The 25,949-nt window shown below is 44.4% G+C and overlaps 1 protein-coding gene across 1 annotated transcript in view; it reads left to right on the top strand.

The window, feature by feature from the left end:
- Nucleotides 1-25,949, top strand: part of LOC147715158 (X-linked retinitis pigmentosa GTPase regulator-interacting protein 1-like) — a 306,245-nt gene that overhangs the window by 197,131 nt on the left and 83,165 nt on the right. The window contains exons 14-16 of the mRNA XM_086920416.1: nt 5,373-5,490; nt 13,935-14,387; nt 23,374-23,540. Of these exons, the coding sequence (XP_086776542.1) occupies nt 5,373-5,490; nt 13,935-14,387; nt 23,374-23,540 (738 nt within the window). The remainder of the gene's footprint in view (nt 1-5,372; nt 5,491-13,934; nt 14,388-23,373; nt 23,541-25,949) is intronic.

The following is a 25,949-nucleotide window of genomic DNA, read 5'->3' as shown; positions in this document are numbered from 1 at the left end:
TTTTTCCACACATGCTGGCCTGTGGAGGTACACAAGGCTCAACTTCGGCATCTCCAGCGCGGCTGAAGTGTTTCAGAACATCATCCACACCGTCCTTCAAGGCCTCGACGGTGTCCTGAACGTGAGCGACGACATCCTGGTGCATGCCCCGACCCTGGAGGAGCATCTCAGACGGCTCCAAGCCGTGTTCAACCGTCTACAAGAGAGAGGCCTGACACTCCACAAAGCCAAATGCGAGTTCCTGCGCAAGGATATAAGCTTTTTCGGGTACAAGTTCTCCGACCAGGGAGTGGGGCCGGACCCAGAGAAGGTGCGAGACATCCACAACGCGCCAGCGCCCACCTCCGTAACAGCAGTCCGCAGCTTCCTGGGCATGGTAACATACTGCGGCCGCTTCATAAAAGACTTGTCCGACCTGACAGGACCACTCCGTGACCTCACCAAGTCGACCGCCACCTGGAAGTGGGGTCCGGAGCAACAGGAATCATTCAACAACACGAAAGCAGCCCTGTCAGCCGACACGACTTTGGCGTACTTCAACCCACAGAACGAATCGCAACTGCTGGTGGATGCCAGCCCCACCGGTCTGGGCGCTGTCCTGTCACAACGGCAATCCTGTGGAGAATGGGCCCCCGTGGCATACGCTAGCCGTACCCTCACACCTACGGAGCAGCGCTACTCGCAGATTGAGCGGGAGGCCATTGCCATCCTGTGGGGGTGCCGCCACTTCCACATCTACCTATATGGCCACCCGTTTGCAGTCATTACCGACCACAAACCCCTCATACCGCTCTTTCAAGGATCTTCCTCCCGCCCACCTCCGAGGATAGAAAAATGGGTGTTGCAGCTGCAAGAATTCCAGTTCTCCGTGGAATACCGACCCGGCACACGCAACCCAGCTGATTACCTGTCGAGACACGCCCGCCCCGTCACTGACGCGGAGGCCGCCGAGGCGGCTGCCACTGAGGAATACGTTCGGCTGGTCATCGAGAGGTCGAAGCCACGCCCCATGTCCCTGGAGGAAGTTTCCAGAGCCACCAAGGATGACGACTGCCTCCAGATTGCGATCCAGGCCGTCGGGAGCGGCGACTGGAAGGCGCTCCAGAGCCCTGCATCTTTCCGCACCCCTGATGCCCAAGCCATCCTGAAGGCCCTGTACCTGATTCGACATGAGCTGTCAGTCTCCACCGAAGGATGCCTCCTGAGAGGCCCCCGCCTGGTACTGCCCAGCAGCCTGACCCATCAAGCCGCCCTACTGGCGCACGGATCGCACCAAGGAATCGTCAAATCCAAGAGTAGACTCCGGAGCAAAGTATGGTTCCCCGGACTGGACAGAGCAGTCGAAGAGGTGGTCCATCGATGTCCCGTGTGCCTGGCGACAAGCCTTCCTAACCCTCCAGCGCCTGTGGCAACCGAAGAAGGCCCGACGTCCCCGTGGGTACGGGTGAGCGCAGACTTCGGCAGCCTCCCCGGAGGCAAGTACATGCTGGTTGTGGTAGACGACTTCTCCCGCTACCCAGAAGTGGAAATCGTGTCGTCTACAGCAGCCTCAGAAGTAATTCCAAAGTTTGAGAAGATAATTGCCACCCATGGGCTCATGAAAGAAGTCCGCACAGACAACGGCCCGCCATTCAATGGAAATGAGTTCACAGACTATCTCCAGAGCCAAAACGTAAAGCACAGACGGATCACGCCTAGATGGCCTCAAGCCAATGGAGAGGTCGAGAGACTGATGAGGACACTGAATAAAACAATACAGATTGCCATTGCTGACGGCCAGTGCCTGGAGTTAGCCATCTACCAGTTCCTCCGGGAATACCGCCTGACACCACATTGCACCACCGGAGTCTCCCCGAGCCGACTCTCGTTCAACCGAGTCATGGCGGACACCATCCCGCACCACCCGACCTGGGAGCTCGCCCCCAACCCCCGGAACAGGTCCATGGAGCAACGCACCAAAACCAACCAAGAAGCGTCCAGGCGGAGGCGAGCGTCAGACAGCCCGATACAAGTAGGGGATAAGGTTCTGGTGAAAGACCGCCACCCCGGAGGAAAGTTCCGCCTGCCATTTGAGTTACACCCGTGGACTGTAACTGAGATCAAAGGAACCATGATCACTGCTGTCAGGGGTGGAGAGACCGTCACCAGGAAAATTTCATTTTTCAAGCAAGTGCCAGACTCAGACTCTGATCAGGACGAGTGGCAGCCAACATCCCAGGTGCTACCATCAGGACCGGAGGAATCTAGCGCCGCGACGGCCCGAGCTGAAGATGGCTCCCCGACCATTCAAGCCACGGAGAGTCCAGAGGAAGAGTCCAACGTCAACAACAGCGAGAACACAGACGAGCCACCTCCAGCAACAGGGGAAAGCCGGAGCCAATCAAGATACAGCCTGCGTCCCTGTCCCAAGCCCTCTCAGAGGTATCGTGACTTTGTGGCACAGTGTTGGCGTTGAGCAGACCGAGATGGCAGACCCCGCCGAGAAAAAAGTAAGACTGTTCTTTTGTTTGTTTTTGAAATGTTATGCTTGCCGCCTGTGGAGCAGAGACTGACCCAGAGACTTTGAGGGGACTTTTTGGTTTGCGCCCCGCAACCAACCCTCACAGCAGGGTCTGCTGACCTGAAGGACTATTGAACTGTTTGAAAATTGTTTTTCCTCTTTCTGTCCTTTTTCATCCCTAGGTAAAGGAGGAATGTAGTGTTGCTGCCAGTGGGGTGTACCACTGCAGCACACGCCCCCTCCCACTGTCCATAATGTGTGTTGCCCCTCAGGCGTAAGGGGAGTTTGGTTTGACCCTTACGTGAGCGTAACGTGGGTGTTGCTAATAAAAGCCCGGCAAGCCTGGGCGTGGCTAGTCTAGCTACTAACCACCAAAGTAGCTCCTGTGTCCGCCTGATAGTACTTTCTAGGCCCCAGGTCACAATCAGCGCAGGACACCACATACATCTGGAAAGGTCCAAGTGATAGTTTATGGGAAGAATTTGCACCTAAGGAATGATTTTGCTTCTTTTTGTAACAGAAAAGTAGAGGAGATTTATCTGATGTGGGGAGGGAGTGAGTTCCATATTCTTGGTGCTGCTCCGGAGAATGCTCTGTCAAGGTTTTTTTCTTTCTGAAGCGTGAGGGTTTCAGGAGTAGATTATCAGCACTCCTTGAATGTCTGATTCCTCCATATGCGGTCAGTTTTTGAGATAGGTACTGGGGAGTATTGTGGTGAAGCTTTTTGTGAGTGATGCATGCCATTTTTAAGTGGATTTTAGCTTCAAAAGGAAGCCAGTTGAGCGCTTTCAGATGTAATGTGGGTGAAACCTACAGCAGAGTGTCATTGAGAATTAATAGTGGGTGTGTGTGCTACCCCCATCTCACCCATGGGATTGTCTTTAGGGATTCTTGGCCTGTGAGAAAATAGAAAACATGAGTGTATTCCTTCTAGGTCTTAAACTCAGATCCCCAATACAAATTGTGGCATTCTCTCTTTTTTCAAGACTTATACATGATCAAAATTGTTCACCACCATCAATATGATTGAGGGGATGAATTAGAATTTGGCGGAGAGTGTACTCAAGGTCCACCCAACCGATAAAGAGGATAGTGGACCTTAAGTATGTCGACAACAGAGCCTACTCCGGCTCCATCATTGACATACTCCTCTGACAGCCCAACAGGGAATGGGCTGCCAGAGGTGAATACCATCTGAACTACTCAGAGTAGACAGCATTAAGTACTCTTTTTTGATGTCTGTGACACCAAGGGACAGTGATGGACAGAAAAACAAAATAATGACTCCCACACCATGGGAGAAATCTCCCACAGTATGGGAGTCATTAGTTTTTCTTTTTTCAAAAACAAACTCCTGCTTTGGGAGTATGTTTTTGAAAAATTAAACACTTAGTGAAAGTTTGATGGACAGCCATCCTGTTTGATGGAGCAGTCTGTCACACTTTTACAAAATTGACAGAAAACCTTAGCCCTGCGGTTTCTGTCAGTGTTAAGAACTGTCCATGGGTCGGCGGACAACTCCAGATTTTGGAAATGGCATGTCCATCAGGGGAACATAGTAAATTGCTGAATCCCCCTGATGGCATTAGTTGGTCTACCCAAGTGTAAATCAGGCCCTAGACTACTATTAACTATTAAAATACCACTAGCAGATATCATGACTCTCCAGCTCAGGTCACGCTGCCTCGCATTTAAAAGAGCTCATACTCTGAGTCGGCGCTGATAAGCAGACCCTGATGTTTCTGTTGCTCTCTTTGTTTGGAATTAGTATCCGTTGATTTATATAAGCTTCAGAGATGCTTCTCCTTTGTTCAGCCAAAACACCACCAGTAGCATTAAAATATGTTCTAATCGCACACTTCCACGGAGACAGCTTAGGCAATGTACCACCTGACACACCTTGCACAATATCTTGAAGGCACCTACTGATGAGGATTGAGCCACTCTTATCTGACAAAGCAGCCCAATATGACTGTCTGAGGTCACCACGGAGCCCAGGTTCAGCCAGCCTTTTGGCTTGGCTTTGATCCTAACAATGTGAAGCCTCAAGGTGATAGTGATGGTGATGAAGGTCTTGAAGGGTATTCATTGTAAATCAGTCCTACTGTGCTCTAAGATTTCAACAAGGGAAACAGCGTTTACAACGCTGTCATCACATCGCTAGTGATTTTACAACGTGGTTGTTACAACGACTGCATTGTTAATACATGAAACCTTTACATCGCAAGTCATTAGAACAATTTGCTGTAGGGGACGCTAAGGCATTAGATATGAAAGCAAACACCTTCCCTGCTGTTGCACAAACTGGAGTAGGAATAGTAAGTAATACTATTCCAAAGTCCAGCACGCCCCCCCTACTGCAAGTTGTTCTAATGTATTGCGATGTAAAGGTATTGCATACTAACAACGCCGTTGACGTAACGACCGTGTTGTAAAAGCACGCGATGTAATAGCATGTGTGATAACATGCCATATTCTTCCAACAATCATGCGGATGGCTGCAAAGCTCATTGATGTGTGCTTTTTGAAGTCCCTGAGATTATGGCCTCATTCAGAGGGCAATGGAGCTCATACAAGTCTGTTTGTTATAGGCCTGATTCTGTTCTTCCTTCACATTCTAAGTCACCAATAATGTTGAGGGAAGTGTGGTCCTTGAAGGCGAGACTGATTGTCTGTGAGATTTTAGAACTCATGCAGATGACTGTGGTGCTGAGGTATGTGTGTCCTTCATAGGTCAGATCCTTGTCTTCCCTAAAATTCTGAAAGGCCTGGACCACTCTTTTCATTTCCGGATTCAACAGCTGCAAGTGCATATTTTACTAAAAGATGTGCTTTCTATGTTAGACTCATTTGCCCCCATGTGTCCTCACAGGATGAGCTGGAGGCAGTGATGTTGAAGGCTGAGCAGGAGAAAAGGGTCCGGGAGGAGAAGGAGCTAAAGGCTGCCCACCTGTTGGACTTACGAGGGGCCAGGATCCATAGGCTGGAAGGTAGGAAACTGGTTACATTTGTTATGCTTGTGAAGGTCCCTCAGCAATTCTGTCCACTTACTATGATCAATCTAATCTATGCTCTTATGCTCATACATAAAAGAGTTCCAGAGTGCTCATATACACATACATGTCACATGTTAAACATGTTTAGAAAGATTAATCAATTCTTCTAAGCACAAGTATAAGTGGTCCACTTTTTGCATCAACACAATTAAATAAGGTATACACTAGGTGTGTCAATAAGGATGTTTAATGGACTGCCTTTGTGCTACTATTTACATGTATAAAAGGCTCCTGTACACATATGTTGTACACACCAGCGTCACTTACTATAGACTTTGGGTTTAATAGTTGAGATAACTACCACTTTATGCAACATCATGTGAGTGGTCTAGAGAAAGCCACAAAGTATTTTCTTTGAAAAATATTGTCTGAGGGAAATTGCATGTCCCTCACCCATGATATCTCACAGCCCTTCTCCCTGCTCAAGGAACCGGTCTCAGCCCTCCCCTGAGAACTCCAAATAATTTACTGGTAGTTTAACAATGCCTCCTATTGCTGCTGGGTGGACTCCATTTAACACTTTACTGGTTTACCAGTGCCTTCATGGTATGGACCTCCAATTGCTCCTGGGTAAGCTACGTAGCTGGTTAGCTCAGGATATAAAAATGCCTCCAGGGGTTGCGCTCTTATCACTTCTGGGAGAACTCCATGAAGGATGGACTCCAGAGCTTGCACTTCGGTCAAAGCCCTCTGGGCAAGCGCCTTCCATTGGAATGCTATGAAAACCTTGGAATGTGCCCCCTTAAAAAATTGTCAAAGCAACCAGCATTACCAGAACAGAATCAGGCAACACTAAATGTGACACAAATGCCTTTAAATGGCAACAAAAGACACACAATTGATAGTTGGAATGCAAAATAAATCAAAACATTCACCCCCAGTCAAGAGATCTGAATTAAATCCATCATTCTTTTGCTCACCATGCCACCCCAGTTTAGACCTGACCCTAAACCCCAAAAGCTTGTTTCCGGACCAGGGAGGACCTGGCTCGGCATTTCAGGCTGGACTGTTCGATGAGGCTCAGGGTCAAGACTGATTTGCAGGGGGAGGAGCTACGACAGCAAGCAAGATGGCCGCATAGCTTCCCGGCCCCGCTGACCCCCGTCTCTCGCTCGAAGATCCTGTCGTATATCCTGGTTTCTCGCCCCATACCCGGGTGCATGAACTACTCTGCGAACTGATGGCGCAATCCCGAGGATTTTCCGACATGGTGGAGTGGAGTTATGTCGAGGTTTAATTTGAGGCCTAGCCCAGTCTGGAAGCCGGGGTCTCAAGTGTTGGTCTAGCCGTGTCCTAGTTGAACAACAGCGGACCGGAGAGAGCGGCAGGGTCCGGTCCACGGAACTTCCGACATCTTTATGATTGATTTGCTGCCGATCTGCTGCCTGGAACTGTACCAGAGGTGCGGAGACGAGTGATGCCCGAGGTGGTGTGTGTGGGGGTCCGAGACCCGGGGGCCTGGCGTTCGTAGCGCCGGTACCGTTGGATCGAAGTCTTGGTGCGCACTAACGCCTACTGACGATCGGTCCCTCACGGTTCATTCCTGCTCCGCCTAATCTCACCCCGGGGAAGGCGCCTCTCCATGGGGGTCAATATGCTTGATGCTATGCGAAACCCGGCGGAGCGGGTCCAGTGCGGCCCATCATTGCGGTCAGACTTAGAGGATCGGGACCGGACTCTGACTTGCTGCCCGAGACCCGGTGGCCTGTTTCTTTCCCTATTGCTACCCCAGCAATGCCTTTTGACCCGGTGCTTGGAGCTTTCTATGCCCCTACAGAAGAGGAACGGTTCGAACATGTGGAGATTGGCGATGCATCTACAAAGTCGGAATCTTTGGAACTGCAATTGGCGGAACATTTCACTGCTTTTCCCGATTTGGAGACGTTTGCTCGTAATTGTGATCTGTGTGGGACTGTGTCGCACCCCCTTCCCAGCTGGTCCATCAAGATGGCGGATGGGTTAGTGCCTGGTCTTAGAGTCGGGAAGGGGCATCGTTGGACTCCAGCGTCTACTTTGGGACTTGCCATCCTTTCTTCGACTAATAGACTATGTCTCGACAACTTCTGTTTGACCTTTGACAATTTTACGGTGGGGCGCTCTTTATCGGAGGGGATCAGCAAATTTGATCGACGGGGCCAAGGCTGAGACTGTTGTTTGAGGTTTCACAATATTGATTTATCGGTAACGGGACTGCTTTATTTGGTTACCGAGGTCCGGGGCGGGATTTCTGGTTTCCTCTGATGTACTGTTTTATTGTGGTCCGCTTGATTGTGCTAACATTGCGGGGGATTCTCCGTTAGGACGGGGGGGAGAGTCCGGGAATGCGTATGACAAAGCCCTTCTCCATTTCCGCTTTTCCCCTTTTTGGGCAGGGTTTTAGTCCCTTCTTTCTTTCCCTTTTCTTTTTTTTCCCTTTGTTCTTCTATATTTCGGGTTCATTTACGGGGCGACAGGCACGCTGCTAGGGGGGTAGGCCGTAGTCATCTGCAGGGGTGCAGGGTGGGGGGTTGGAAGGGGGGAATTTTGTTTTTACTATTTGTTTCTATGGCCTTTTTTCTTCTTATCCTTCTTCGCCTTTTCTTTTGTTTCTTCTTTTTCGGGTCAGCATAGTGGGTCTATTCCTTTGTCAATTGTAGACTTTTTATCTGTGCCTATACTTTCACGGTACTTCAGTACCATCGGGCGGGCGCTCCACTGGTGCGAAATTAATTGTATGCTTGTTGATCCTGAATCGTATGCCTCAGCGCCACTGTTTTGAATGATATCGACCTAACTGTGGACTTCCTACTGTTTTGCCCGCCCTTTATGCACCTTTGTGATATTTTATGGCACCTGATCCTTCTATCTTATATTATAAAATGGAACCCTTATTATCCTGCTATTCGTATAGTATGCTATGCTGCCAGTTTTAATTGAAGTTGTGCTGTATATGCCTCCCGGAAGGCCGAGTCTGGTTCTAATTGCTTGATTGAAATGATATTGATTAGCGGCCAGCCCTGGTGGTTGTAGGCCCATACTTGTAACTGGTTGAAGTATCAATAAAGGTTTTCCGAAAAAAAAAAAAAAAGACTGATTTGCATATGGCAAGGCCTAAACTGGGGTGGCATGGTGAGCAAAAGAATGATGGATTTAACCCAGATCTTTTGACTGGGGGTGAATGTTTTGATTTGTTCTGCATTCCGTCCATCAACAGTGTGTCTTTTGCTTCCTCGGCCTAAGAACGCCGGGTAGGCCCAGACATGGGTCCTGTCTCTCCATGCCCCTGGAGTCAAGCTATCCTGGCTGATGAGGTGTGAAACTCTGAAACTGGTTCTAGGATGCATGTTTCCAGTCTAGGGAGGACCTGGCCTGGCATTTCGTGCTAGGCTGTTCCCATTGGGCACAGGGCCTGACTGATTTGCATATGGCTGGGTTCAAACTTAAATGGCATGGGGAGCAAAAAAACGATGGATTTAGGCCCAGATCTCTGTACTGTGGTGTATGTGTGACATTGTTCTGCATTCTGTCCATCAATTGTTCTTTTTGCATTTAAATGGACCCAAGCAAAAAGAACAGATGCCCTGATGCTGGGTTTAAGAGAAGTCACCTTCATCCCCTTCATGTGGCCACCCAGTCTTAGTGTGCCCTAATGCAGGAATCAATGGCAATTACCGAATCGGTAAATACCGATTCGGTAAATTTACCGAATTGTCAAGGGGGACAGAGTGTCGCTTTGACACCCTGTTGCACCCCTGATTCTGGCTTGTGTGCCATGTGGCATGTATGTGTGCCGCATGTACCTGTGCCATGTGGCACACATGCATGCCCTTAGGGCATGTATGTGTGCCACATGGCAAAGGTGTACATACCCAGATGTGCATGTACACAGAAATTCGTTATTTACCATGCCATTGTATTTCATGGTAAATAACGAATTCCTAAGGGCCTGTAGCACTGTTTCTAGTGCCACCTACATCCCATATTACCGATTCTGTACATTTACCGATTCGGTAAATATACAGAATCGGTATTTTTCTGGCCCCCTGCATCTGAAACTACATATACCGGTCGTTAACGGCCGAAATCGGCTGTTACCGACCGGTATTTGGCCACCTACATATGGCCCAGGATTGGGTGGTAAATACAGACTCCTAAAGGGCCTGTGGCACTCTTTGAAGTGCCAGCTACATCTGGATTTACCGAATCAGTAAATATACCGATTCGGTATTTTACCGATTCGGTAAATTTACCGATTCGGTAAATTTACAGAATCAGTAAAATATAGGCCCCCTACATTAGAAAACCCTAATACCGATCTGTAACGGCCGAATTCGGCCGTTACCGACCGGTATTATGGCTCCTACATCTGGCCCTGTAAGTTCAGGAATTCCAGTATGGTCTGTGGATTACAATATTGATTCAGTGAGGGTCCCTGTGATCTATAAATGATTAAGTTGGAGTCCAATTAAGTCAAACGTTTAAGAGCAACTGCTATAGACTATCCTGCTGTTACTGAGTTACTGACCACAGTTAGAGTTGATGAGACCCATAGACATCACACAAATCGACTATTGCAAAACATCATCTAAGCCAGCCTATCAAAGAAGCTATTGAGCTATTGCAAAGGCTCCAACGTGAGGTGGCCAGATATCAAACAGCCTAAGAAGCTCTACACTGGCTACCAGTGAACATGAAGATTGAGTTAAAATTAATCAGTCTAGCACAGAAGACCTAATAGAGCAAAGGGCCAGGACAACTCCATAAACCTGCACCACATTCTGCCCTGTACAGAATCTTCTGCTCATTACCAGCAGTACTCATCACCTAATGATAATTTCAAATTTTGGTCCACAGATGGAGATGACTAAGCGTTCAGGGTCCCAAGTTGTAGAAGTTACTGAATCCAGCCCTGAGGGCAGAGTCACATGTGAAGATCACGAAAAGTCTGACAACTGAACTGGTCTGGACTGCCCTCAATTGATCATCTCACAAATAGGGAAAAGTGGCTAAAGGAAATTGTACCAGGGTCCCTTGCGCCAATTTGACTCCAACTCCTCCTTCAACTCAATAACTGAGACTCTTATCTGCAGGCCTGCAAAGTATTTTAAACAGTGACATGCATATATTTATAAAACTCCAACATAAATAAGTGCATAGATAAATAAACATAAATGAGCAAATGCCACATGGCTGCTTTGTCTGTGAGATCCTAGGTCACTGTACCCATGATCCGGAATCCGGGGTGCCCTTTTTGATTGTGCTTATCTAACACTTTTAATAAAAGAGGCCCTTAGCAGGTTTGAACATGTAGGATGCGGTGCCCACAGTTCAATATGTCTGTTGCCAAACCCATGTGCAGGTTAATAACTCAGATCCAGCAGTTCACATTTTAATATTTTGAACCCTAAACTAACACCAAGCAAGTCAGAACAGAACTTGCAGGTCCTACTTGACACTCCATCAAACTCTGTCTCTTTTTTGCCTGTCCCTTTCCATTTAACAATCTAGGACCTCTTGATGCCTCAGAAGCTTGAGACAACAATTCACTTTTATACAATTTCAGCTTTGCCTGATATTTCTGTCCTAACAAAAAATGGGCACATTGTCACAGTGAGTGGTGACTATTCAGTGCTCTGAAGTATTCAATGCTCTGAAGGATTTGTTTCATACAGGTTTTAAGATTCAAGGTGAGAAGCTTCTGCCCTTTAGAATCTATCACTTGGCACTATATGGAACTCTCAGAATTATGGGAATAGTCTAAGATTACCACATGACTTATCACCATTTAGGTCCCTCTAGAAGAGGTGTTGGCTGGCTGTGTGTCACATATTAAGTAAAGATTAGTACCAGAGATTAAGTGCTTGAACTCTGAAGCATATGTCTCTGAGACCAGCCTTTTTGGACTTGTGTCTCTGAAATCTTCGTTGGACCTTTGAATGCAGATGTGTCATAAAAATTCATAATTTTGACATACTGTTGAGGAATCAACCCCTTGTAATGGAATGGCTTGTGAGACAGACAAACTGCCATCAATTGTAATCCTTTCTTGTAATGTTATGTTATGTTAATATAACTTTTAAAGCGCACAAATACCCGGAGGTGTCTTGGCGCTGAACCTGAACGTAAGCCCTGGGGAAAAGAGAGGGAATAAATTAATTTAAAAATAACCACGTTTTCAAATGTATTCTAAAAGAGGCAAGGGAGTTGGCAGCTCTCAAGTCCACCAGGAGCATATTCCATAGTTTAGACATGCCGTGGCTTATGCTTTGACCTCCCCAGCTCGAGGTTCGAATCCTTGGTACCAACATCAACCTGGCATTGGAGATCCTAAGTTGTCTACCTGGGTGGTACCAGGAGAAAAGGCTTTTCAGTGATCCGGTCCTATATTATTCAAGGTTTTATATGCTAAGCAAAGTGCTTTGAACTTAATACGTTGAGCCACTGGCAGCCAATGAAGTTTCCGAATGTCTTCCGCAACTGATTGGTACTTTGGTAATTTCACCATCTGAAGTTTTTTCAGGTGTTGTTTCGGTAACTCAAGATAGAGGCCGTTACAATAGTCTAATTTCGATAGTACTAATGTAGTTACCACCGTCCTTGAGTCAGGGGGGACCTTCTTCAGTTTCCTCATCAGATTAAACGAGGCCAAAACTGTGGCATTAGTTTGTTGGGAGAAGAGGAGTTTACTGTCAATCAGAACCCTGAGTTTCTTTGCCTTTTTCTATCGGATTTGGTAGCTCTCTGATTTCAGCTGGCCACCATAGTCCATCCCATCTTGGTTGGGGCTTGCCAAAGATCACCACTTCGGTTCTGTCCGAGTTGAATTTGAGGCAATGCCTTCCCATCCAGCTACTGATTTCCCTCATGCAGTTTTGAAACTGCCCTGCAGGTGAGGCCTGATTTGTATGAGCTGCGATCACGATCTGAGTGTCGTCTGCATATGATGTTAAGTTAAAACCGAAGTGTTGGATTAAAGGAGCCAGTTCTGACAGGTTTTAAATAAAGATGGGCTTAGCGACGAGCCTTCGACTTTATGAGCAGTCAATGAAATGAGGATACTCCCAGAGAAATGTATTTATCTAAAGGGGTTATTGGGAGAAGGCGGGTGTTTTAAAGCCTTGAAAAGCATGTGATGTCATTTGTTGGAAGCCACAAATATCAACGAAATGTTTGTGAATAAATGAGTGAACGTAAAGCTGGTGAGGGAAGCTAAGATAGGTAAATCCTCCTTTTGCTGAGTGAAGCAGTACAATTTGTGGTGTTTACATTAGACTATAGGGTTTCTTTGCATTGGTAGGGATGAAGCACAACCCCAGTGGGCTGTGCCACTGTGGCACAGTCTACTAAGAGCGTGATATCCTCTGTGTAGGAGGTGTGTGATATGTAATGCATCACATAGACCTCTTAATACATTGCCAGTTTTTCCCAATGCAACCAAATGGAGGAAAGAGGAGATGATACAACAAAATGCCAGATAGGCGCTAATGACCAGGCGTCGGTCTCTTCTTGCTAATTTCTGCAGTTCTTGCGTCATTGTGTCAACTTCAGCATGAGGCTATGGGTACTAGAACATTCAGGCTAAAATGTGCAATGTACTACACAGAAAAACTAAATGGCAGTGTATTTAACATATGTGTACATGTTCAATAATACTAAGGCTATTGTGTGGTATAACATGAAATTGCCATTGTTGTTACAAACACAGTTATATATTAAATGTTACGTTCTCATCATATAGTAGTTATAAGAACTAAAACATATGGGGGCAAATCCTTACAGTCATAAGAAATCATTTTAAATAGACATGGTATTAGCTCAGGCAATCTAAGAACTAATAAGCGTTTACTGATATCAGTTAGGCTTTAGAATGCCAATACCATTGATTCGAATGTAACCTTTGCACTGTTGTAATACATGTGAATGTATGTTTATTAGTGTACTTGTTCCAAAGTATTTTACATTTTTTCAATTTTTTTGCAACTGGCTTGATATAGTCTCCCCTTGGTGGTATGACACACACATATACACACACGCACGCACGCAGGCACACACACACATTTGTTATGCACACACATATTATCTTTAGTGCTCCTTTTGAAATGTGAGAGGTCTCCTCTGCACTGCGCTAAACATTTTAGATGCCTTTTCGACATACATCCATACAATGGATTGGTTAATGATTATATGCATATGAATAACATCTCCTCAATCTCCTATCAGTCTCTGAGCCCTGCTACAAGCATAACATATATGAGGGCTTTTTACTGGTCATAATGCTGAAGCATCTTGTAGACATAAACATTTTCAAATCTGCATGCATTTTTAGAAGCATCCATTCCAAGAAACGTGTATTCTCATAACTAGTTCAATAACTGGTATTAACTTCACATCTGTTTCAGGACAGTTAAAAGACGTGGCATATGGCACCTCTCACCTGCCGTTCCGACCGCCGCAAGCACCAGATGATGACAATGCCCTAGCCGATGACGCGCCTCCTTTGCGCCGGGGTGAGAACCTCTTCGAGCTGCACATTCATCAAGTGCACCTGACCCCCGAAGCTCTGAGGCAAGTGGGCGACCCACAACCTGCCATCTTCTGCACCTATTCCTTCTACGACTTTGAGACACACGCCACGCCTGTCGTGTCTGGCCCACGGGCAGTATTCAGTTTCACCTCCCAGTACGCTGTGAAGCTGGACGAGCCCTTTCTGCAGTACCTGCAGGGCGCATCAGCTCGCCTGGACGTACACCTGGCCGAAGGTACAGACCACCGGATGCTGGCCGCCTGTCTGCTGAAGTTCGGACAAGTCCTGGACAGCGGAGACTGTGTCCATGGCGCAGCGGAACTTAATGGTAGGCTGGTAGCTCTAGCCTTTTCTAAGTGAGCGTAGCAACTAGTGAGTGAATGTGAGTCAGTAACAATGTTCCCAGGAACACGAGGGGGGTTAAGGAAGGACATCCAAGATGAAAGTTGAAGGTAAAAGTCTGTGCAAGGTCTCTACTAACACTGTGTTACAATGTTCAGAGTGGGGGTGCTGCCATCAATGTTAGATCACTGAACTCATAGGGGGTGAAAAAAATCCAAGCTTATCACCAAAGAACAAGAGTGGCAAATGAGCCACGCCCACTCAGCAGCAGAGTGGTAAGGGTGCGGTATGTAGCTGAGGGTGCATTTTGGAGCCCATTGTCACAGATATTTTATTAAAGCATGGTGTGGTTGCACACTGGCATTTACAAACAGCACATTTTCATTGAAATAGACACTAAATTGGCACAAATGGTTAAACTATATAACACACCAAAAATGTGTGGAAATTATATTTCACAAATATTTATCATTTGCACATCACCTAGTAAAATGTCTTGATGTGTTTTGGCAGTATTAAATTCTTTGTTTTCATCATACTTGAGGAATATAGAAAAATGTACTTCATTTGTGCTCTTCTAACTGCCATTTTATTTTGAATGATTTGTATAGTTTTTTTACAGGTATTTAAAATGTTATTGTGTCATAGGAAAACACTGACATCCTGCAGCATTTCCTTCACACTCCCAATACCCCAGTATGACCTAGATCAAAGGAAGATCACAGGTTAAAAATCTAGCCTTGTCAACAACTCGACATAACCACAGTCCAGGTTCCCCCTGCAGATCTTCAGCATTAACTGGCTTCCAGAAACCTTAGGTCAGCCAGATTATTCCTTCTGGCCACTCAGCTACAAAGGTATAAACGAGATAGGCAGAATGCTCAAGCAGCATGGAAGCTTTAATGGAGAATGACCATCTTACCTGCTCACGTCAACCTTGAGAAAGATTTCTTGGTGTTTATGGAGATGACTCGAGATACATCTCCACTCATCTTTTGACCTCCCATTATCAAAAACAAATCATGCATCGCAGTCAACCTAATGCCTAATACTAGGCCCTACTTTACCAATGGCAAAGTGCATGACTTTCCAGTCTTAACCAAAGCTTTGACCTCATCTGTTGTAGCCCTCTTTCATAGCAGAGCTTTCCCAGAGGACATTACACACTTTGATTACAGCCAGAACCCAACAAATTCAGCTAGGTTTCTGTTACACCTCAACCCCATTACGCTGGGGTGTGTCTCAAGGATCTGCGGTTCCCTTCCTTTAATATATATTCAATCACTTATCACTCCCCTTAATCACAGTTTAATGTAAAAGTCTCTTTTTACACTTGACCAACAGATCATCAGTCAAAATTGTCCCTACACACTCTAGTAGCCACCTTGAACGCGATTGAATGGGTCACATCTTCCTTAAACTTAATCCTGCTAAAATGGAGATTGTACTTGTTTTCAATTAAATAAATCTCTTGGAATCTTCCTTGTGTCCCTCACAACTGGGAGAGTGCCCCAACCCAGCCTCCACTGTTTGAAACCAAAGTGTCTTAGTCCAACCTGATCTTGGAAAAACAGACCACTAATGTAACCAAATACTATTTTCACAAGATTCACACACCATGCTTTATGACATTTCTCCCCTTCTCCCACAAGGTAACGGATGCAAACGCTGTTGTCTAATCACGCCTAGATTATGGAAGTTCTGCCTATCTAGGTCCTCATCAAAAATTACAAAATCTGCCACAACATAGTCCCCAAATTTCAAGACAAATTACAGAAATACATTCCTTTAACAAATCTCGGATCTGGTCACAAGGCCAACTTTGTAGTTCCTTGTTGTAAATACCGCAGATAAGGCAGCAGGGCATTCGGAATACAAGGGGTAAAACTATGGAACCTAGTACCTTTGAACCCTTAAAAATGTGGCTGTCCTGAAATTCACATCTTTGCCTCAAGCCTCCGACTTCTGAGCTAGTAAGTGTCAAAAGGCTTCTTATGGAGTGTAAATTGCACTATACAAAATAAATACAATTGTATCCATTAGAAAGTGACTATGTAAAATAGATGCACAGCAACTTAACATTGTACCTTTGGCAAGGTTACTGACCCCACAAAAACCTTGTCAGTCCCGAAAACTCCATCAAATGTCCTAGATTGAACTCCAAAGATCTGGAAGGAGAAACATGGAAGTGCTGACTGTGCTGTTGGCAGCTGTGATTGCCCTAGTTCTCAATGGCTCTTGGTCGTCAGTTGCGGTCTCAAGTTTAGTCAACTGTGGTGTATGTCTTCCATTTCCATTGTAGTTTCCCTTATTTAGTTTTGTAGTTCTTCTCCCTTGTTAGACTCTTAGCTATGTAATATGGAATTCTGTTATTGTGTTCTGGTGATCCAGATTCTACTTCAGTGAAGCGGTTAGAGCTGAACTGAAGAGATGCCTGGACTCTAGCACCAGTGGGTCTATCTGTAACTTTAAGAATAAACAAGTTTAAATCCTATTTCTGCCTCCTCCCGCTCTTTACAATGGCGACGAGGTTAATTAATTAATTACTGACCCACTGTGTAGCCATTTTCACGGAAAGAAGCCTGGATTCGGACATCTGCGTGATTGTTCCGGCTACCACTGTCCTTCTCTTTAAGATCTAGGCATCCGCTGTGAAATTCCCGTGATTTTCCTACAACATAAGGTACTGTTACGAAATTTTCTTTTTCTGGATTTAAACGGCCCTTACTTTTTCCTTTTGCCGTTGGTTGCCGCTCGCGCTGGCTCCATGCGCTGAAGAGTCTTCCACGTCCTCTTGCGTTCTGAGCTCTGTGACGCTGCATGCAGTCACGTCTTCGCGTATTGGAACGCGTGAGCTCATTGAAACGCATCGCATTGGACGCAACGTGCAGCCATTTTGACAGCATTTTCAAGTTGTCATGGAAACTGTTTAAGCGCATATTTATTCGAGTTTAAAGCGCTCTTCAAGTTAATTTCTCAGCGAACACAGTGATTCGGTCACTTTCTAAAATTACTTTTCAAACACATACTTTACTTTAAGCGCATATTTGTTCGAATTTAAAGCGCTCTTCAAGCTAATTGCTCAGCGAACACAGTGATTCGCTCACTTTCTAAAATTACTTTTCAAACACATCCTTTATTCTACGTTACTGCGCTTTCTTCAGCTATTATTAATTTGTTTGTTTTAAGCATTGTGTTTTCATCAGTGATTTGCACACTCTTATTTTTAAATGCAAGTTACCTATTCAGTGGTTTGCACACTCATTCTACTAGTGCAAGTTTCTATTAATTTCAGTGATTTGCACACTTTTATTTTATGTGCAAATTGTATTCTTCTCCAGTGATTTGCACACTTATTCTACAACTGCAAGTCTCTGTTAATTTCAGTGATTTGCACACTTTTTCTACAAGACCAAGTCTCTCTTATCTTCTTTGAACTTTATTTTTTTTTCTGTTTGACATGGCTTCTTCTCAAATTTGCAATCAGCCTTCCATTTTCCTGCAAATTCCTGGAAAACCTAAGTTGTCTTGGAAAAAATGGTTTGAGTCCTTCGAAAACTATATTGTCGCAATTGATGGTTCTAAGTTCTCGCCAGAAAGGAAAAAAGCTATCCTTTTCAGTTACTTAGGAACGGCGGCAATTGAAATTTTTAAAAATCTTGAACCTATTACAGCACCGGCAGGTGAAGGAGATGTTGTTTGGGATGTATTCATGGAAGCTGTCTCCAGAGTAGGAAAGCAATTTGAGGATGAACCCAATGTTTTGATCGAGAGACATGCTTTTCACAAAAGAAAACAGTTGTCTGATGAGTCAGTAGAAGATTACGTGGCGGCCTTGAGGGTATTAGCTGCCAATTGTCAATTTGGAGCACTTGTTGATTTTTCTATCAGAGACCAATTTGTTTTTAATTGCTTCTCAAAGAAGGTTCAAGAAAGACTTTTGGCGTGCCGCAACCCTACGCTAGGAGAGGTTATTGATCTAGCCAAAGGCATTGAAAGATCCATAGAATCTTCTAAAATCATTGAAGCGGAATCTGTTAAAAATGCAAGTGTCTCTTCCATTTGCTCAGTTCAAACTCGAAGCAAAAATCTTTTCAAGACTAATAGGGAGTCTGGTTTAAGCTGTTTTAGGTGTGGTTCTAAATCACATTTAGCGAACTTTTCTGATTGCCCCGCACTAAAAAAGAAATGTACCAAGTGTGGCAAAAATGGTCATTTTTCTGCATTCTGTAAAACTGTTAAGAGAAATGTAAATACTACAGTCAGTTATGTTTCTGATGTTGAAAATGATATGCACAATATGATTATCACCATTTATGATGATTCTTTTGAGAATTATATTAACAGTGTTATTCTTCCTTTCAAAGCTCCTTTGGGTATTGTTTCTGTTGGAAAGGTTGAGTTTGAAGCCATGGCTGATTCTGGTTCGCCAGTAACCATTTTATCTGACGTATTTTTCAAAGAAAATTGGAATGGTGTCAAGCTTAACATTTCCGACATAAATCCTAAGGCGTTTGGCAATTTTAAGATTAAAATGTTGGGTTTCTTTCAGGATTTTCTAAAATTTGAGACTCGCCAAATCTTTACTAAAATTTACGTGGCTATTGACGGAAAGAATATTGTGGGTTGGTTTGACCTTGGCAAGCTCGGCATTAACTTGTGCCCAGGTTCTGATCAACCAATCCAATTAAGAGATATGCCTGTCAGTAGTATTATTTTAGAGGATGATTCCCTGTCTTCTATTCTTCATAAACATGAAAAAGTTTTTGAGGATGTTGTTGCACAGGTAAAAGGATTTTCTCATAAAATCAAACTCAAGAAGGATGCTTTACCTGTCCAACATAAAGTCCGCATGGTACCTCTGGGAGTGAGAGATAAACTGAAAGCACATTTAGACGACCTGTGTTCTCAGGGTATCATAGAACCTACGGACAGTTCTGAGTGGGTTTCTGCTATAGTTATCGCTCTTAAAAAAAATAACGATATTAGGCTGTGTGTTGACCTTCGCTCTTTAAATAAAAACATTGTTATTGAGACCTATCCCTTACCTAGGATACAGGAAATGTTGGCAGCGGTTAATGGGGCAAAGTTTTTCTCCATTATTGATCTTAAATCCGCCTATCATCAGGTGACTTTAGTAGAGGAGTCAAAGGACTTGACAGCCTTTATCACCCCTTTTGGCCTATATAGATTTCTTAGAATGCCTTTTGGCCTAGCGTCAGCGGCCAGTGTTTTTCAAAAATTGATTGAGAATCTGTTTCATGGTCTCAAAGGTGTACAATCATTTCAGGATGATATACTAATTTTTGCTAAGTCCATTTCTGAACATAATGTTATCTTGGAAAAGGTTTTAAGCACCTTAAACAGCAAGGGAATGACAGTGAGTAAAGATAAATGTAAGTTTCTGGTTAGTGAAATTAATTATTTAGGCCACAAAATAACTCCTGAAGGCATCTTTCCTAAAAAAGATATTATTTCCAGTTTAGAAAATTGCAGTAAACCCAAAGACAAGGATACCTTGCGCTCATTTCTTGGTTTGAGCGAGTATTATGCCAAGTTTGTGAAGGGGTATGCCTTGGTTGTAGAGCCACTTAGGTTATTACTTAAGAAAGGTGCTAAATTTTTGTGGACAGATATTCATGATTCTGCTTTTGTGAAGGTTGTTAATCTCATTGCTAAGGCACCCGGTTTAAACACTTTTGACCCTGAAGGCGATTCTTTTGTGACTGTTGATGCCAGCACTGTTGGTTTGGGTGCGGTGTTCACTCAGATTGTTGAGGGCAAAGAACGTGTCATTTCTTTCATCTCCAGGGGTATTAGGGGTGCAGAAGCTCACTACAGCACTATTGAGAAAGAGGCCCTTGCCTGTGTGTGGGCTGTTGAGAAGTTTAAGAATTTTTTGTGGGGGAGGCCTTTTACTTTGGTAACTGATCACAAACCGCTTGTCTACATGATGGACGGCGTGAGAAGTGGTAATGCTTCCTCGAGGTTAGTTAGATTAATTGCGAGGTTACAAGAGTTTAACTTCACCATTCAGCACATCTCTGGTGGGAAAAACGTTACCGCAGATTGCTTGTCCAGATTACCTCCTGTTGATGACTCTGGTGATGAGCTTCTTGATCTGCATGAATGTGTCGTGGCTTCTGTTGACGCTTTAGAATTCTGTTGTTTTGGTGTTGAGGAAAAGGATTGGAGACATCATTTTTCTAATGATAGTGTTTTGCAGAAGGTTAAATCTTATGTTGCTAATGGGTGGCCTTCTGTAAAGAATTTGGAGTTACCTCTAAGAAGTTTTGCTCAAGTCTCCGAGGAGTTGTCTATTCAAAATGATTTTTTGATAAGACAAGATTTGTTCATCCCTCCTGCTGGCCTCAGGGATAGAATTATTCAGTTAGCGCATTCTGGGCATCCTGGTGTGTCTGCTACCAAGAAGTTGTTAAAATGTCATTACTGGTGGCCTGGTTTAGATGCTTCAGTGGAAAGATTCATTGATAACTGTTCCGTTTGTATCAATTCTGATAAGCACTGGAAGGTTGCTTCTGAACCATTGTCCTTAGGTAATGGTCCCACAGGCCCTTGGCAAAGGCTTTCCATTGATTTTTCGGGACCTTTTGAGTGTCTGGGAAGAGAGATGAGATTTCTCATCGTATTAATTGATGATTTCTCCAAATGGATTTATTTTTCTTTTGTAGAACACCCCACCACTGATGAAGTTGTATGTTTTTTGGACAACATTTTTAGGGTTGAGGGAGCACCTGTTTCTTTGATGTCGGACAATGGTGTCCAATTTGTTTCCAGTAAGATGCAAGTTTTTTTGAATAAGTTTGGGGTTACTGCCATTAGAGCTCCTCTTTACAGTCCTCGCTCAAATGGTCAGGTGGAGAGGGCTAACAGATTTTTTAAGGAAGGCATTCAGGCCGCTTTAGAAAGCAATCTTGATGTTTTGCAGTTTCTTAAGGAGAAAATTTGGAGTTACCATTTGACCCCCAATTCTTGCACTGGCATATCTCCTTATTTTTTAATGAGAGGCAGAGAACCTAGATGCTTGTTCATGCCTTTAATTGGCAGTGCCAAACCTAATAAAATCAGTTTGGAGGATTCTATCATTAAGGCTAGGAACAATATTTATTCTGCTCGTGTGTCTGGTAAGGCCTATCATGATTTATCTCATCATTCTAAAAGCAAAAATGTTTCTATTGGTGATTGGGTTAGAATTATTAAACCATCTTTCACCCCCAAGGGTTCGTCTAAGTTCTCTGAACCTTTTCAAGTTGAGGATGTCACCAATTCCACTGTTTTGCTTAAGGATAAGGGTTGGTTGAGCAAGAGGTCTGTGATAATTCTTAAACCTGGTCAAGAGCGTTTCTTTTCTAAAATGGGAGATGGTGCCTGGTTTGATGATATTGCTCTTTCCAATGACAATAACAATGCTTGTTCTGTTCCTGGATCTGCTCATTCCACCGACAATGCTGAGAAATCTCCAGATCCTGGATCTGTCCTTTCCAGTGACAATCTTGAGAACTCTCCTATTCCTGTTCCTGACACTGCTTGCTTACCTCCCTCTGATTCGGTGGGCACTGATCTAGGAAATGACATTTCTTTGAATTCCTCTGTTCTGGATGCTCCTATTCGATCTAGAAGAAGTGTGAATTTGCCTAAGAAATTCTGTGATTATGTGTTAGATTGATTTTGTTTTCTTTATTTTGTTTGTTTCATTTTGTTTAGAAAGGAACATGTGGTGTATGTCTTCCATTTCCATTGTAGTTTCCCTTATTTAGTTTTGTAGTTCTTCTCCCTTGTTAGACTCTTAGCTATGTAATATGGAATTCTGTTATTGTGTTCTGGTGATCCAGATTCTACTTCAGTGAAGCGGTTGGAGCTGAACTGAAGAGATGCCTGGACTCTAGCACCAGTGGGTCTATCTGTAACTTTAAGAATAAACAAGTTTAAATCCTATTTCTGCCTCCTCCTGCTCTTTACATCAACCCCTTCTACTTAGAACATGAAGCAAGCTGAATGTCATCTCAAGCCCAACAATACTAACATCCAAAGGGGATGGCATTTTACCCCTCTGGGTGGGTCTACTTAATGCATTTTCTGGATATGTTGGCCTGTGTTAGGTAATGGGCACCCCAAGAGGAGAATATCATCTCATGTCCTACCCTGGGTGTTACGAGCTGTAACTTCACACAAGTGTCTTTGAATGTAGTGTTTGGCTTCTTAAATTCCATTCCCCAGACCAATCCTTTGGCAACAATATGAATCACGAAATCATCCATAAATCAGATGTCTTCAAATGTCACTAAGGCAAAGCTTTCTTATTTTCACCTTCCACTATCTCATTCCTTGAATATGCACACATTGAGTATCACTGTTTTATATTAGAACATTGGAGTGTTAGGAAACAATGTAGTGTTCCAGGTTCCTGATGGCCACTAGAAGCCCGGAGCACCAACATTCCAAATTGCTGTGAACAAAAGGCCTCACGGAGCCAGATGGGATTTCAATCCCCTCAGGCTCCCTGAGGCCTTTGTCCTATGTGTACGGACATTATGCCCTCTAGTGGCAGAATGTTCTAATAGTCTTATAGTCTCCGTAGCTGGCCTATACTGACATTAAAGTCCTGCTCCCTTCTTTAAGCCCACGCTTTCTGCTCAGCCCTTTATCATTGGAGCGGGCCATTAATGGCCGGTGTAGCCCTCTACAGCATGCTATAATGCTATAATAAACATTCAAAGCCCACTGTCCCTTTCCTCCCCATGCCTTGAACTGTGCTGTTATTTACACGTGAATAGCACATTCAGGGCCAAGCATCCTTTATAATGAAAGAATGAGCCTCAGCCTTCCTTTCAACCCAGCTACTCGATCCCTGGCCCGGGACAGAACAAGATGTTTGTGTTAAGGTGTATTTCAATTGTCTACATCTCAAAGTTGATCATTACCTCATTCCTTTTCCACTGTACTGTGACCAGGTCCAAATGGAGAGGGCTATGGGATGTTGGAGTACTGGGTGAGGCTGCGGTTTCCAATCCCACAAACACTTCGGCTGCAGCGGGAGAGGACAAAGGCCCTGGGCTACATGTCTGCCAATGTACAAAGTCACTGGGGATCACCACGCAGGCAGCATAAGCCTGGCACGGTATGTAGATAGAAGGAGCTAGTCTTTACCTTGAGATCTATTTGATTCATATTGTGTTGTATGTCATGGAATTCACCATCTCTGGTGTCCTTAATGCATGAAACAGGGTCTGGGATTGTCTTACAATGGTCACTTAGGTATTGTGTCACCAGTTCCTGCAGGGTCGGTGTAGTAATCTAAATGAAGAGAGGAATCTTGTAATGAAGTTTCTTGAAGGTTTATTCCAAGTAATAAAGCACGTCTGGTTAGATCCAAAACCAACAGGAAACTAACCAACAGTAAAGTATAGAACATTCAGTGACAGCATGACTGGAATGTGGAACATGACTGCATTCAAAGGATACACAAGTCTTAAAGAGATACTTACTAAAAGTTATAATCCTTACACACAATATAAATAATAAACTAACATACTACAGTCGGCTTTAGGGCAGTGCGACTGGTACAGCCGCACTGTGTGCTGACCCAGGGAGGGGGCACTGACTTCTAGGGGGGGCGATATGTTTAGCAATAACATATGATTTAAAAGCCCCTGCAGCAGAGTTCCTTGTGCTTCCATCTTACAGACAGCAATAAAAATGTCAAGATAATTCTTATGATAATGTTCCTGCTAGAGAGAGAGATCAGTGTTTTGTCTAGAGGCAGTTTTCACTTGCATAAAGTAGTGCAGATGGTTAATATGCCTGCTGTAAAGAATGTGTGCAGATTACAGTTCTGTGTTTTATGTGAATAGCTGAGCGGATTACTGCTTTTGTCACATAGATCCTTTTGTCACTGCAATTCGTAAGATACAACCCTAATATAGATCAGTGACTGTTATGAACTCTAATTAAAGAGCTGCATGCCAACTGCATGAAATAGGTTAGGGCGTTATGTTTTTTTCCCCTAATCTTTCACTATCTGTTCCTAATGTCGCTAAAAAGGGGTTGTTTAGGTAGATATACATTATTATTAGCAAAATCAGTGTTTACCAGTGGTTTAAAACAGATTAAAGGTATGTGAGAGAGTGTCTATGGAGAGATGAGTGGCATTGGGTATTCTGAAGAGACGATCAGGGGGGGTGGAGGGGGTAAAAATAATTGTTGTACTGGACCCCAACAGCGCTAAAGCTGGCCCTGAGTTCCTACCGCAAGTTTGTATAGTGAATACAATTTTGTTTAACAGCTAGAAAAAATCCACATAAATTCACTTACCAGTCTCTACGTCAAAAAAGGTACAAATTCTAAATAAAATCCACTTTGTGCCTAGCTGTCAAGTGGTCCCATGTGATGTTTAACAGAGTAACCCAGTATTGAGTTTATGTGTTTTTAATTTCACTCTCACTATTATAAGTATGTGATTAAAAGTCCCAGTGGCTTAGCTCATGGTGTCAGACATGACTTGAGGGCCACCTCCCAGCCATGTTTATTACTCACCCAGCAAGCCTCATACTTCCATTCTATGATAAACTTCTCGAGATCTGAAGTAAATATAGCCCTGGATTTGTCCCACCAAATCAGGTACTTCCTTAATATGAGAAACATTGCCTGATATGCCCATACTTTGGGCCACAGAGTCTCACCTCATCAGCCCCTACCTCACCTTGTATACAAGAAACAAGAGGTGAGGGACTGGCATCGCTTTCCCTTAAGGATCCGAAGTGTCGGGCACTTTCTGAGATCTCCATAGAATACACCCTGGGACTCGCCTACTGACCTCTGTAATACCCTTACGGCGTGAATGAGACCAATGGCCTAACGCAAAATGACGAGGCCCCCCTGGAGAACTAGATGAGGGGCCCTCGAGTCTTCCATATGTCACACAACTTCAATGGCCTTAGGCAAAATGGAGCCCCCCTTGAAGGATTGGGGGTACCATGGTGGGTTGGGGCCCTTCTGCACTGCGGGGCTGCAGTGGCCTGCGTTACAACCCTGAATGTGACCAGGCACTCACTGCACTATTCCCTGTCCCAACATTATCTCAGAGATAATTCCCAGAATCTCCATTGAATGCATTCAGACTCATCTCAACACGCCATGAACCACCAACATATGCACAGAATCATCTCCAAGGAGCCCCCATCATAAGCCATGTATCAGCTATTTAGAAAACAAGACTCTCCGCAGCATATAACCTTAGGATTCACCTCAGTGCCCCTGTAACATCTTTGCATACTATAGGACACAGTGCATGGAACCTCTTCGAATACAAGTCTAGAACTTACACAGAATGGAGGAAAAACGGGCCTGGGACCCCCATTGTGCATGATGTGAGACTCATCTCAGAGCCCGTCTACCTTCTTTACACATCTAGGAAGCAGAAGATAATTTAGTCATAGAGCAGGACCTCTGACCCTGACCAGGGACCTTCTCTCTCCTCCGTAGCTCTGGTCTACCGTGCTTGACCTCTGCCAAAGGCTGGTAGGGATTC

Source organism: Lissotriton vulgaris, chromosome 5 (genome assembly GCF_964263255.1).
Source record: "Lissotriton vulgaris chromosome 5, aLisVul1.2, whole genome shotgun sequence".
Classification (NCBI taxonomy): Eukaryota; Metazoa; Chordata; class Amphibia; order Caudata; family Salamandridae; genus Lissotriton; species Lissotriton vulgaris.
Note: the sequence above shows the minus strand (reverse complement) of the source record. Positions and strands in the feature narration are given on the sequence as shown.